The 15,596-nt window shown below is 38.2% G+C and overlaps 1 protein-coding gene across 1 annotated transcript in view; it reads right to left on the bottom strand.

Moving 5' to 3' along the window:
• Nucleotides 1-603: 603 nt before the first annotated feature.
• Nucleotides 604-15,596, bottom strand: part of VTC4 (Inositol monophosphatase family protein) — a 34,037-nt gene continuing 19,044 nt past the window's right edge. The window contains exons 4-12 of the mRNA XM_077373826.1: nucleotides 12,644-12,724; nucleotides 12,403-12,506; nucleotides 12,250-12,334; nucleotides 11,169-11,223; nucleotides 10,995-11,038; nucleotides 1,771-1,839; nucleotides 1,587-1,687; nucleotides 1,434-1,490; nucleotides 604-1,067 (exon numbers count right to left, since the gene is read on the bottom strand). Of these exons, the coding sequence (XP_077229941.1) occupies nucleotides 956-1,067; nucleotides 1,434-1,490; nucleotides 1,587-1,687; nucleotides 1,771-1,839; nucleotides 10,995-11,038; nucleotides 11,169-11,223; nucleotides 12,250-12,334; nucleotides 12,403-12,506; nucleotides 12,644-12,724 (708 nt within the window). The 3' untranslated portion in view covers nucleotides 604-955. The remainder of the gene's footprint in view (nucleotides 1,068-1,433; nucleotides 1,491-1,586; nucleotides 1,688-1,770; nucleotides 1,840-10,994; nucleotides 11,039-11,168; nucleotides 11,224-12,249; nucleotides 12,335-12,402; nucleotides 12,507-12,643; nucleotides 12,725-15,596) is intronic.

Genomic DNA, 15,596 nt, shown 5'->3' with positions numbered 1-15,596 from the left:
TGTAGATAACTTATCTACACATGTGTAGGAACCGTTTTCTCTTATATATATATGTTGTTTTCTTTTCCTTTTTTTTTTTTTTTTTGTGAAACAGTAAGGATGAATAGGTCGATCCAAGAGGGGGCAAAAAGATATAGATAGAATGAACAAAGTGAGAGCCCTCAAGGGAGGAAGAAAGTTTCCTTTTCATTGTATGACCAGACAAAAGGATAGCAGGCATAGTCACAAATATTTGTCTAGGGAATGGGGTATTTCGGAATATTTTATTTTCTAAATTTTGGATTTATATCAAGAAAAAACTAGATAATAAAATAATTAAATTATATAAAATATAAAATTTAATAACAAAATTAGGTCTACACTCAACATCAGGAGTTTATTGCGATATTTTCGTGACATTTTTTTGCTGTAAAAAATAAAATAAGATGATTTCTCAATATTTTTTTTTTAAATCTCAGAAATTTTTTGGGATTTTGTCATATTATAAAAAATCACAGAATATCTCAAAAATATCAGAGAAATTTGTGACTATGATAGCTAGTAGCATTTCTAGCTCATTTGATGCAAACCAAGAAGTTAAAAGTAAGAAAATGACGTTTTCGCTTGGCTTAGCAACCAGAGGGGTGGAGTCTATTGTTTTCTGAACAAAGCCATTGGGGTTTGCAAATGTTACTTATTCATACATTACATGACAGACTTTTCTTCTAAATGACAGTATTAATATATAAGCAAATTTTTTAGTACAAAATTAACAAACTTCGTCGGACGAGTCCAATCGATGAATCAATGGTAACACGTCCGGCAGCCGACTGCAGTTGTCGAAAATTCAACAACTTGCCACTATTTAAAAGACTGAAAATAATTAAGTAAATAATTGAAAATTCAACAACTTGATAGTATTTAAAAGACAGTGCAAATAATTTAGTAAATAATTGAAGGCCTCCCTCCAGTGGATTCAAGGCTGGTGATTTTGCTCTGCTTCCCTCAGCGCATCCACAAAGACGTCCTTCAGATGACTGTTGGTTGCTGCTACTCTCTGAGACATCACGTCGAATTCTCCTCCCGATCTGATGCAAAAAATAAAGAGATAATATCTCTGAAAATTTCGAAATAACTTTGGAGAAAGTGCAGATTTTCTTTTTAATAGATCTCCACGGCCTGTGGAGACTAGCCAATCTCATGAATAATATGAAATGAATGATATTAAAGATTTGTGTTTGTATGGTGTTTTCGTTTTTTTTTTTCTCTTGTTCCTAGGAGCGCCAATGATTTGGGTGATCATCCCGCCAAGTCAAGAGCATCGAGAACCTAATTTTATATGGGGGCAATCTTTACCGCCCAAAGTGCACTTGTAATCCTTCCTTTTTAATGAAATTGGTATCTTTATCAAAAAAATAATGCAGATTTTATTTATAAAGCACAGGGAGACATACGGGTCAAATACAAGGCCGCCAGCTTCTTGAACAATCACAGCTCCACCCGCCACATCCCTAAGTGTAGAACAAACTAGCATCAGCAGTAAATTCAATTGAATTCTTTCCACTGGAATTTTTTTTACAATTTCCAAAAAAATAAAAATAAAATACCAGGGCCCCCCAAATCCGAGCTCGTAAAAGAGATCAAGTCTTCCACACGCTATGCCACAAAGATTCAAAGCACATGAGCCACTCATCCTAAGCGATCTCACCTGATCAGCCAGGAAATAATTATTGAGCCCAACACAATTATCATCCAAGTCCCGAAAGATAATATGATTAATTTAAATGTTACCTTGAAAAGTAAGCTGTTAATTCTATTTGTAGTAGCATCCACTGTAGATATATCACGCTTTGTTCCAACCTGCTTATGAGTCCAACATTACTAAGTTGCAAATGTAACAAAATAATAATTAAAAAAAAGGCTACAATGCAATACATTCTTAGCACCAGGGTTAGTATGGCATGGATTAAAATATACCCAAGATGTTTCTTTTGTCCGGATCAAGGCGATCAGAAGATAAAGAAATGGTCGTTACATTCACGATAATTACATATTTACAAAATACCCTGTCAATTCATCCTATTTCATTAGTAATATTTTCCAGTGCAGAGCTATAATATTTTATATATTATCCTTAAATTTGCAGACTCAATGTCATGCTTGAGGCTATGAAAAGCTGGGCACCTTCAAAGATCAGATTGTTGGAGAGCTCCAGAGTGAGAAACCCACAGGGATGGTGGTAATCATAAGGAAATAGATTACAGCCAACATTGAAAAGTGAGCAGTCATGTCACATGGAACTTTGCATTGGCTCAGCATGAAAAGATCTTCTTTGAAGCACCCAGGAGTGTGAAAGAGTTCATAAAGCAGCACTGTAGCGGTGTATATTTATTTTTAGGAAAGTTGTTAGCTATCCGTGTTCATTTGACAATTGAGACATAAGCAAACCAAAAAAATCAACCAGGCTTCCACAAAAGCAGCATACATCTCCAACTTCAACCGTATCAGTCCACTGCTTCCAGAGGTGGAAACGAACATCGTGTACTCCCTAGTTATTGATTTCGTTTCGGCCGAAATGACCGAAGCATTCACTTCGTCCAGAAAACCGGAATGGAACAGGGTCCGTTCTGTTTCGTCCGGCGTTTCGTCCTGTTTCATCCAAGACACGGTGTTTCGTCCTCTTTTGTTGGCCCTGTTTCGGACGAAACACATACTTTTACTTCTTCTTCTCCTCTTTTCTTCTTGACTCTTCTTGGTTCTCTTCTCTTATTCGTGCCTACACTTTTTACTTTTTTTTCTCCTCTTCTTCTTGGCTCTTCCCAATTTTCTTCTCTTCTTCTTGCCTCTTCTTAGAACTGCCTCAAGATTTACATGTAAATAGAGGAATACCTCCAGTTAGATTTATTAAAAATAGTTTCAAGACCCAATTTTAGGAGGATAAAAAGTTAACTTTCCAGTTCTAGTATAGAATTTGACCTTTTTGGTCATTTCGGGCCGGGTCAAAATCTTAACTTCCAAATGATGGGTTATTTTTTTCAATTCTAAAAGTCATAAATTCTATAATGTCCAAACATTATTAAATCCCAAAAGTCAGGTAAAAGATCGCATAATATAGTCTCTAAAAAAGTTTCAACTAGTCAGGCACTGGTCTACATAGGCATTTTAGCTAACAGTGATTTTCTTTTAAGTAAATGATGGATCTTTACAACCTTGAAATATTCAAAAAATAAAAAATAAAAAATCTTTACAACCTTGATGTTATGGTGGATTGGGTTTGCATAGGATGACCCTTTTGTTCTAATTTTTAGTAATTGCCGATTTTTTGTTTTTTTTGTTTTTTAACTATACAACTTAACTCAACTAAACTCAACTAAGCTTGTCCCAAACTAGCTGTGGTGGGCTAATGAATCCTTTAGAAAATTTTCATGAAGAAGGTGAAAGAATCTACCCGGCTCAAGTTGACCAAGTCTAATCCTGACACTAGTTGGGTTCATCTACATGGACCATTTTCTTCCATTCTATCCTATCTAAGGTCATGTTCTCTGTTATGTTTCTAGCCCTCAAGTCTTTCCTCATTGTTTCTACCCAAGTTGTTTTGGGTCTACCCCTACCTCTTTTTACTCCATCAACTTGGCACGAGTCACTTCTCACTGGAGCATCCAAAAGGCCTACATTGGATATGCCCAAACCAAACCATCTTAAGCGGTGTTCTCTCATCTTCCACTCAATTGGTGCCACCCCTACCTTTTTACGGATGTCTTCATTTTAATTCGATCTATCCTTATGTGGCCGCACATCCATCTAAGCATTCGCATCTCCACTACACTCATCTTATGCACATGCTGCTTCTAGGTGACCCAACATTCTGAGCCGTACAGCATGACTCGCCTCACAACTGTCTTATAAAACTTTCCCTTCAACTTTGTAGGCATTTTACGATCGTACAGAACTCCTGAAGCATGCTTCCACTACAACCAACCTGCTCTTATTCTATGATTAACATCCTCTTCAATCTCTCCTTCCTTAGGTATGATTGAACCAAGATAGCGAAAGATATCCCTCTTAGGTACCTCCTGTCCAGTCATATTTACTACATCCGTGCGCTGCCTCCTTACATTACTAAAGTTGCACTCCGTATACTGTCTTAGTCCAGCTCAGTCTAAAACCTTTGGATTCCAAAGTAGTTCTCCATAGCTCTAACTTAGTATTAACACCTGCTTTGGTTTTGTCAATTAATACTATGTCATCTGTAAGTTCATCCATAACTAGTTTAAAATTTTTAACTATAAAAAGAAAAATTTCCTATCACCGTAGCATCTTTTCCGAAACGAAACGGCGAAGCGTTCTGTTCCACTGGCCAAAACAAAACAGAAATGATAACTACGATGTATTCTCATTCTCATTTTTGGTGAATTATGTTTAGGTTTGATCTCTCTCACAAAGAAAATTCCATTACAATTTTGTTCTTGTCATTAACTGAGTTTACAGAGGTTCACCCAATAACAATGCACTCAATTTCCCCGAAGTTTATGAGATTGTCATCTATTCTTGTAAGTGATTAACTCCTACATTGAGTCACTCATAAACTTACATAGGAAAGCGTAATTGGTTCTCCAAGCAAACGAGAACCCGGACTGCCATAATTCAATTTCGGAAGTACTATTAATTCAGATTTGTCTTTTTGGTAGGTAAGTTGTGGTTTGGCATGACCCCTACCAGTTTATTAATGAATACAATAAAATAAATGTAGTAAATCAGAGTTATCTAGTTTTGGCGCTCAAAACAGATACTATTCAAGAGCTTCCAAATTATCCTTAAATAGAGTAATTCTGAATGTTTGACACAAGTTGATCACAAATTCAGTTACCATACCATTTTTCTTCAAGTTTTCAAATGCTCAAATTCATTACTTTAGTACTATACTCAATAAAGATTTCAAGTATGCCTTGAAAGGCTTCAACAACTGCCTTTTATCTTGGCGGCAGTTAAGAAGTATCTTGTGAACATGGAATACATTTATGAAACAATTCTGATGTGTCTCAAGACAGGGCTGAAATAAACTTGATAATTGTTAGGGAGTGATTTTGTTTTTCCTACAATAAATTGCACTAATATGATAGAACTCATATATCCATAACAGCCAGCATTCAGGGTAAGATATATAAAGGACACACCGAAGCAAACTAGACAACCTCAAGGCTTTATAGGCCTGGTTTTAATTTTTCCTCCGCAAACAACGTGAAACAACCACAATGTTTCCATTTCCATCCCTGTCAAAATGCATGCCGAATCCAAAAAACATATCAAAACCAAAATCGTACTAAGTGTATTAGTGATATACTAAATCATCCGGTGTTAAATAATTATATATATATATATTAATATATATGAATTACATAAGAAATGTGGAGTATGTATTATGTACAGTTATTTATATAAATTACATCTAAAATGTGGCATGTACTAAATTAAAAGACATGCGCAACAACACATTGATGTAGGATAGGGCTGGCAACGGGGCGAGGCGGGGCGGGGCCGGATGTTGTATTCCCCGTCCCCGCTTCGGGTATGACGGGGAATACCTAATCCCCATCCCCGCCTCACACAAAAATCCTCACCTTAAAAAAGCTTTCTAACACCCAAAAAAAAAAAAAAGACAAGCCGTGTTTGTGCACTTATCAAAATCTGGTAGTGCCAATATCACTAGCATAAAAAAATATTTACTGTTAACTTAAAAAACATTAAAACAATACCAAAATAAGAGGATATTAATAATGGCTTGCATATTAAAACGGGTCGGGGCGGGGCAAGGCGGGTCGATCTCCATCCCCATCCCCGCCCCGTCTCGGGAATTTTTCCCCGTCCCCGCCCCGTTCGGGGCGGGTCCTCGTTTTAACGGGGAAATTGCCAGCCCTAATGTAGGGCCGTGAAGAGAAATTGAAGAAAGGAGAGCGAGATAAACGAAAGGAGATAGAATTAGAAGAATAGGGAGAAGAGACGAATTTAGGGAGAAGTAGAAGAAGAAGAGAAGAGGAGAAGAAGAAGAAAACAGTAGAGGGGGGAATCAATCTTTATTCAATAATCATTCAATGTTACAAAATAAACTCTAAAGAGGCCTATATATAGGCAAATAAACAATCTAAAAGATAGAAACCTACTATAATAAGAATTCCTAAAAATAACATGGAAAATAAAATCCTAGAAACTAATAACATGGAAAAAAATACTAGAAACTAAATAATGCGGAAATAAATCCTAATATCTGCATCATTCTCCACCACTTGAAAAGCACTCGCCCTCGAGTTCTAATCCGCCTGGATTAAATACGTAGACGACACATTCGAGCAGCATGAGTCACAATCTTTCGGCGACACTCCTAATGTGTAATGCTCGTAACAACTGGGAGAAGTGTCTGAAATGCCGAAGGAGTGAGAGGGAAGAAATCGCCAATGTAGAACCATAAATGCGCAAACCTCTCCTGACAAGTAATGTAGCAGGGAAACTGGCAACGAACTCCTCCTGGATCGGTGGGATCGGCATAACATCCATGGGCAGTACCAATCCATAACTAACCTTAAGAAGGTCATTATCTACTGATATCACATCAGGTGCAATGGAATTAACAACACAATTTTCGGCCACAATATCTACCTCGACTGTTGAAGTGCTAAGTTGTCTCTCTAGATGCTCGGCAATTGGTGCTGGGGAAATATCTGAATCATCATGGTCGGCAAGTGGTGCTTGGGAAATATCTGAATCATCATGCTCGTCAATGTCGGCCTCAGCAATCACTGGACTCTCTGGCTCTATATCTGACATCTCTGACTCAGTATCTGACATAATCATAGGCTCAACAACTATAATGGTCTCATCCACAAGATCATCTGTCGGACCAATAACATCATCTATGTCTGGCTTGCCAATAGTGTTAGCAAATTTCGTCGCTGGTTCAATTTCGGCCTCTCGTGCATGATGTGCTGCGATGTTCCGTTCAAAGCGAGTGAAGACTTCAGCATCTTGTTCGCGCAACAATTTACTCGCATGCAAGTTACGCGCTATCCTTTCCAAGGTTGCCTGAAATTCAACTTCTTGTGCAAGTCGAGCAGCTTCTTCTCGTCGAGCAACTGCTTCTCACGCATCAATTGTTTTTCATACCGATATGCCCTTATTGCGAAAATACCCATAAACTCATCACGAACATCCTCCCATCGACGAAAATAAGAACTGCGATGACGGTCCGTGATTCGATTTATCCATAACCTCTAGGCTTGTCGTCGTACAGTTTCTCTGGCTCGGTAGATGGTCACTCGGTGATCATAGCCGTAGTACTCATGATATGCATCCAAAGCATTGATCCACCGTAGACAGACAGTCTCATAATAACTATAGGGAGTGCTGTTTTAGAAATATTGATCATCGTACCCGTCAAAATATGGAACATAGGGCGGAGCCATTGGAATCGACGTCGAAAACTGAAATCAACTGTCTGATCTGTCTGGCATGTCGAAAGAAGCATAACGTCTGTCGCGGATCTGAAATCGGATGAGTGAAAGCTGATGATCGGAAGAAAGAGCGCGAACAACGGTTGAGATGGCTCCTGAAACTGTGCAAAAACTCACTGTTTGTTGCTAAAAATAGGCTGGATGCGCTCTAAAAGTTGTCACGAACAACATTCGTGTTGATGTCGATGGCGAATTTTGAGCAGAAATAGCCCAAACAAGGAGAGAGAAAAACTAACGGAGAGAGGAGAGAAAAAATGTGAGGGGGCAGAGAGAGAAAGTAGAGAGAGACTCTTTCTTTTTCTCTTTTTTTTCTGATTTTTTTTTTTTCTGTTATTTTTTCTGATATTTTAGGGCTTGGGTGCCGAAAGGAAAAAAGAGGGGGTTTAAATAAATGCAAAGACTAAAGTAATGAAGAGAGGGGAGGGGTCCAGGTAAAGAGGAGGGGTGAATTTACTTTAGTATAAAGTAAATAAAAAAGGGTGGTTGTACTGGTTTAATAGGGGGAATTATAATAACTAATATATTAGGAGAGGGGGTGTACTGGGAAGAAAGAGAGGGTGGGGGAATAGGCCTTTTGAAAAGGAAAGTGGGCACGTGACCATCTAATAAAGAGGTGTGTATTCTATTAGTAAACTGATACTATAATAATAACTATAACTTTCGCTTTTTATTTTGGCTTTAACTTGCCTTGCTCTACAAGTCAACGAAGCTTCTTTGCCTGCTCTGTGTACCCCACACGACAGCACAAAAGGTAACTTTCTTATTTTTGCTGCTTTTGCTTGTTATCTTTTTAGGTAACATGCTATCTTTGGTAACCTGCTGCCTTTAGGTAACATGTTACCCCGTTACCAAAAAGTCCAAAAGTCAGGAGATAAGGATGGAAACATTGCCTTTCCTTCATAGTCACGTAACAGGGCCTCTCCGGATTGTTTGCATACGGCAACGGCAAGGGCAATGGCTGGAGATTTCGGCCACCAAGCTTTATGAAAAAATTCAAACTGTTTGTAGTTACTGAAGCTGAAGTTTCTGGACTATGTAAAGTGTTGCAAGTCCTTGAACAAGAGCAAAAAGTCTGCTGCAATTTCCTAATATTCCAGCAATTAAAGGAGACTTCGAGGGTCGGTTTGCTTCTCTAAAAGTGCAGTAATCTCTGAGTTTTGAGCATGGAATCCGAGGGCTGTGAGGTGTGCTTTTTATAGCAAATCTCAGCCGAAGGCTTTGGATCCAAGGTGTGAGCAGCAGAATGCAGGGTGAAAACTAAAAGATGAGAGTTGCAAAGGGATGGTGATTGAAATCTCAAGTTGGACGGCTGATTTTCGGGGCAGCTACCTGCGATTTAAGGGCTGATCTAATGGCTGATCTCGATCACAGATGGATCCTTTTCACAGATTTTTACTGAAAGAATAGCGGAAAATTTGATGGCGATTCACAGTTAGACCTTTGGAGACTTGGCTCTTTCGCTTTGATACCAAATTGATGTAGGACCGTGAAGAGAAATTGAAGAAAGGGGAGCAAAATAGACGAAATGAGATAGAATTAGAAGAATAGGGGAAGAAGAGACGAAAATAACCTGAAGAAGAGACGAATTTAGGGAGAAGTAGAAGAACAAGAAAATAGTAGAGGGGAGAATAAATCTTTATTCAATAATCAATCAATGTTACAAAAAAAGCTCTAAAGATGCCTATATATAGGCAAATAAACAACCTAAAAAATACAAACCTACTAAAATAAGAATTCCTAAAAATAACATGGAAAATAAAATCCTAGAAACTAATAACATGGAAAAAAATACTAGAAACTAAATAATGCGGAAATAAATCCAAATATTTGCATCACACATCTACTAAATTACATCTAAAAAGTGGTTGGTGTGCTTATAGATGGTTTCAAAGTGTTTTTGTACTTATTCTCGCATTTCTTGAAGTTTCATTCTAAATTTCTACCAAAATCAAAATATTTTTATTTCAGTGGCGATCGAAACCAAAACTAAGACAAAAATTTAAAACCCTGTATATAAGAAGAGCATCCTAACATCATGCATACGTCCTTTACTGGTTATTGACAATTTTACAACATCATGGAAATAATCAGATACCCACGTAACCTTTCAAAAAATAAAAAATAAAATCAGATACCCACTGATGCAGGACAATACCTAGAATAGGGAAGATCCTACACTCCTAATGGGATAAAGGTTTAGGAAATATTTAGGGCTAACATGGAATACTAGAAAACACTTAAAATATTAACCTAGGGCTGAATTAACACGTGATTATTTTACGGGCAGCAAAACAGGGTCAAATTAGCTTAATTTAGGCCAAAAGGGCGTTTTGGTAATTTGGACAAATCTAGAACTTGAAGGAAACTGCTGTCCATATCATAGGTAAAGGTTTATATAGGTAAAAGAAAGGTTAATCTAGGGTTTAGGCTCCGATTTGGTGGTAGGTTTAGGCTAAGGATCTTTTAAAAGGGTTTTCTGGCTTGAAAATGGTGCAAATTTTCAATAAGCCTCAAAAGGGGTTTAAAGTTATGGTTCTTGGGTGTTTAGGCTAAGGTTTAATCATAAAAACAGTCCTTCAAAATCTCGAAACGAGATCTTGAAGAACGAAAGAGATATATGGATTTTGGGTTTTTGTATTTTAGGGTTCAAGAATAAAGAAAAAAGAAAATTTGATTTATTAACCTTCTTTGTGCTGATTTGATTGAGGAAATAGAAGATAATAAAGGAGAGCTGATGAGAGAAGATGGTTCCAAACCACCAAGAGGAGAAGAGAAGAAGAAGTTCAAGCCACAATAGCTCTCACGAAAATCTCAATTCTATTCAATATTCAAAAGTCTCTTACATTGCTTTCATAAGATGTATTTATAAGTAAAAGAAACCCTGGAAGATAACCTAAAGTTAAGAACTAATCTCAACCACTCATCTTATCTAAAGCAAAGCTAAATAAAGATAAAAACTTACCAAAAATAGTAATGCCGTAATTGATCTATAAGGCTATACCCCTTCGTAAAAACAGTTATAACTTGCTCAAAACACATTCAAATCTTGTGATCTTGGGCCCATTAGATAGGTAATTGAAAAACCTTTCTAATAATACCAAAAATACACCAAACGGGTGAGATTTGATGCCAAAAAGTAGGCTACAACTAAAATGACGAAAATAATAGTTAAAATATAAAAACTTGTTCAACGCCAACGACTGGAACAATCTTTATGATTTTCATCCGCATCACCCACACAATGACTTAGTTTCATCATGATACACATTTAACATCCTACATAATTGCCAAAGTTTTACATCCCATGTTGCAAACATTATTCACAACATAGGAACGAGCTAATATTTTTGTTATTGTTATAACCTGCAGTAAGAGAATTACATTTTTAAAAGTCAAAACTACAAAACATGTAAGAAGAAGAAAAATACTCAGCAAATAGAGAAAAACAAGTGCATTGAAAGTATAGGATAAGATAACTTTCACAGTTTTCACTAGAAATTAATATTTGTGTACCTCTGTTGCAAGGAGGGATCTAACCAGTTCAGTTTGAGATGATGCTGCAGGATAAAAATTTTGACATTTTGGTATTAGAGCATCAAAGAAGGATAGAATAAGGTGCCAAAGGATAATATTTTAGGAAAATTAAAGGAGATGAATACCATAGGTGGAGATGATAAAATTACGCACCTTTTATTGGATTTGCATTCAAGAATGCACCTTGCCCACGGATACCAGTAAAGAGCTACAAAACCACAATGCTAGTAATTTAAACCTCTCTTGAGCCATGCTTTTACATTCTTATTAGCACATTAAAATATTCTCCTAAATAAATTAAGAAGAGGATTCCATTTCAAAAAAAAATAAAAAAGATTAAGAGGACTATCATTCAACACAGCTAGGTAATAAAACTGCAAAACATATCTCATAAATTCTAAATGATGGTTTGATGACTTATAAAAAAGTCAATTAAATATCTTATTTTCTGATGCCAACAATGTTCAGTGAACACAGTATGAGGGATAAAAAAGTAATGATCCAATTACAAATCCTGAAACATGATGTACAGGTCCCACATCTGATATCCGATTCATGTATTAGGGATGTTCCATGCTCCATGAAGTTTCCCTGGAGGACGCACATGCCAACAATATAACGGAAACATGTGAATGCGGATATCAGAATGGTATCATAATATATTTTGTTTTTTCTTTATTATAGTGGTATTATTGTTTATGATGTATGGGGATTTGCTAGGGACCATCGCAGAAGGCATTTCAAAGGCAGGCTGTTGCATGAGAGAGCAGCCACCCCATGAATAAGACAAAATCCATTGAAAAGTGAGCCTATGTGGCTGCTCTCTCATGCAACAGCCCGTCCGCGAAATGCCTTCTGCGATGGTCCCCAGCAAATCCCTGATGTATGAAGCTGTAATGATTGTGTAATTACCTGGAAATGATTTTCCTATAGTGTATGTGTATGAGGGAATTTTCCTGTAATAGTATACCTTTCAACATTATGATATAATAGCATGGAAATGTTTTCACCAGCTTTGTTGGGGCCGCTGAGTCTTATACCTTGTGTCCACATATGACACAAATAAATCAACACCTAAGTGACATGGTATGTCATACAATCCAGGAATGGCAAATACGACGGGTAACAACCAGACAAGTATTTGTTACTAATCCTATGAAAACCCGAGTTCAACTAAAACTGATAGGAGGAAGATTTTTTTATAAAAAGGAGAACATCAAATACAAATTCTCACCTCATCCATTATAGGATTGTATACAACACCAATTGTAGGAACCTTTCCGATTGTAAGGCCAATTGACACACACACAAAAGGGAACCTACAGACAATAGGACACATCGTCACATTAACTAAATATGGGTGTGCCATGAGAAAAATTGAACTTACCCATGCACAAAATTTGTTGTTCCATCAAGAGGGTCTACCATCCATGTAGGATCATCGGTCAGCTCTGCAGTACCGAATGCAGCAGAAGTTTCTTCTCCTATGAACTAACACAAAGATAAGTAATGAGTTTAGTGACATTGTTACTCTTAAAAAATAAACATCATTGCAGATCAAAACTTTAAATAATGAATTATACATTTCAAATTGAATAAAAAATAGAGAAAGAAGATCAGAGTTTAACCTTGTGTTCAGGATACTTCTGCTTAAGATGATTAAATATGAGGTCTTCACATGCCTTATCTGTTTCAGTGACCAAATCCACCTTTATTCCAACAAAAAATCCATTATTTAAAATAAAGGAAATAAAGGACCTACCACGAAAATACAAATAAAATAAATACACAAACAAATAAATGAGAAGAGGAGTAGGTTTAGAAATAGAGTTAGGGTTAGAGAGGAAGAAGTGGAGTAGAAAAGATGAGGAGTCTCCAGTAAGGAGCACACTCATATATATGATGTAAATATAGGCCCAAATAGGACAACATGTGTACAAAGACTATAATACCCTCTAACATACAAGAAATGTCTAAACTACCCTTACACATTATTCAACACTTCCCCTCAAGCTGGAGTGTAAATACTATGGAACTCCAGCTTGCTACAAAGAAAACTACAATAACCAACTAAAAATAACCATACAACAAAAAGGACAATAATCTCAGACACACAGCCAGCTTGGTAAACACTCCTCAAGTTAGTGTGGTGAATACATAATGAAAAACATAATGAAAATAGCAATGGCCACAAGAGTACATCAACGAGATCAATGGCCACCAAAAAGGAGCAGCTTCCCCTGAATCAGCATGACGTCGAGAGCGATCAGAACAGGGTCTCCCCCTAAATCAGAACACGGCAAACGAAGCAGCATGCCAGCAACGATCAAACAGAAGCGCCTTAGCAAGGACAACAACGAGCCTAAAAAATTAAGCATGCCTAAGGCGCACACTGTGAACAACGACGAAGTAGCACAACGCTAGTATAAGGAGCATGAGTGAGAGATAACCAGCGAATGATGGAGGACACCATCGCCTGAGAGAGATAACCGACCAACGACGGGGGGCACAGTCTTCCGGAGAGACAACGTCGACGGGGGACACTGTTGCCTGGATATATAACCGACCAACGATGGGGGACACCGTCTTCTGGAGAGACAAGGTCGACAAGGAACACCGTCACCTGGAGATAACCAACCAACGATGGTGGACACCATCGCCTGGAGAGACAACCGACCGATGACGGGGTACATCGTCGCTTGAAGAGAGAAAACCGACCAATGACGGGGGACACCTTCGTCTGGAGAGACAAGGTTGATGGGGGCGCCTTCGCCTGGAGATAACCAACCAACGATGGGGGACACCATCGTCTGGAGACACGGTCGACGGCAGCACGTCGCCTTGAGAGATAACCAACCAACGACGAGGTACACTATCGTCTGGAGACAAGGTCAACAGGGGACACCGTCGCCCGAAGATAACCAACCAATGACGGGGGGGCACCATCGTCTAGAGACAAGGTTAACGGCAACATGTCACCTGAAGAGATACGACCGAAAGGCTTGTTAACGACTGTGCATGTAGCAGGACAATGAGAAGTAGACCGCAGCGCAAACCACAATGAATGTGTAAAACTATGCCATGAACACAAAGAAGAAACAACGATCAGGGCGAAGAACTGATTATGCGAAGAAGAAACCAAACAACCGAAGAATGATGAAATACATCACTAGAGAAGACGGCACGACAGAGGAGGAAGAACAACCACCAACCAACCACAACAAGAAGGACAAAGAACATAAAGGAAGCATCAACAACACTCCCCCTCGGGCGAGACTACATGAGCCCGGAGATGACAACACAAGAAAAGACATAAAGAAGACAACAAAGAAGACAATACCAAGACAACACTCCCCCTCGAGTTGAGGTCGAAGGCCTTCAACTTGCTAAGAAAATAGGACTTATAAGGCACCAAATCCCTCTTAGACATTTCATCAAGCACTTGGGGTGTACCTTGGAGATCAAGAGAAAGACCATAGAAGCTAAAAAATATAGAAAAGAGAAAATAAAGGATTTGAGGTGGAGTTTTGGGAATGGAAAAGGATTTTAGGGGAGTAGATGTAAACAACGACAAAGGCCATAGAAGACAAAAAAATATAGAAAAGAGAGACTAAGGGATTTGGGGTGGAGATTGGGGGTCTTGGATGGATTGGAATACAACAAATAGAGTCTGAGATGTATTTTTTTTTGGAGTTTCGGCAAAGGGGACAGAGAGACATTCAAGGATGGGGGATTTGGGTTTGGAGTTTCATGGAAACAAGAAAAGAGAGTGAGGATTTTCAGTAACCCAAATAAAGAAAAGACGAAGGTTTCCAGCTCTGATGCGCAGAGAGAGGAGGGAGAGATTTTCAAGAGTTAAAGAGATTTTTGGGATTTGGCCAAAGAGAAAATAGGGTTAAGGTTTTACGGAAAAAAGAGGGAAGGTGGGGTTTGCGTAATCTGGATTTGAGAAGATCTTGGATGGAGAGAGATTTTAGGGATTTATTGGGAATGAGAGATCAGGGAGGTAATGCACAAGGGGAAAAAAAGAAAAGAAAAGAAAAGAGGAGAATGCGAGAGAGAGAATACAAACACACACACACACACACACACACACACACAAAGAGAAATCTAAGGGAGAGATTCTAGGGGTTCCATGCAACACCCAAATGTGTGAAACCATACGTGAGAGAGAGATTGCGAAATAGAGAGAGAATGGCGTGGATGAGAGAGTTGGAGGGAGATGGCGTGATGGCTCTTCTTCTTTCTTTCTTTCCCTAGGATCTTTGCTCTGATACCATGTTAGAGTTAGGGTTAGAGAGGAAGAAGAAGGGTAGAGAAGATGATGAGTCTCCACTAAGGAGCTCCTTTCTTTCTTTCCCTAGGATCTTTGCTCTGATACCATGTTAGAGTTAGGGTTAGAGAGGAAGAAGAAGAGTAGAGAAGATGATGAGTCTCCACTAAGGAGCTCTCTCATGTATATGATGTATATATAGGCCCAAATAGGGCAACATATGTAGGAGGGCTATAATACCCTCTAACATACAAGTAATGCCTAAACTACCGTTACACATTATTCAACAAAACTCATCATAAGAACTT

Source organism: Tasmannia lanceolata, unplaced genomic scaffold (assembly GCF_043159265.1).
Source record: "Tasmannia lanceolata isolate RefF3 unplaced genomic scaffold, GAP_Taslan_0.1 ptg000003l, whole genome shotgun sequence".
Lineage (NCBI taxonomy): Eukaryota > Viridiplantae > Streptophyta > Magnoliopsida > Canellales > Winteraceae > Tasmannia > Tasmannia lanceolata.
Note: the sequence above shows the minus strand (reverse complement) of the source record. Positions and strands in the feature narration are given on the sequence as shown.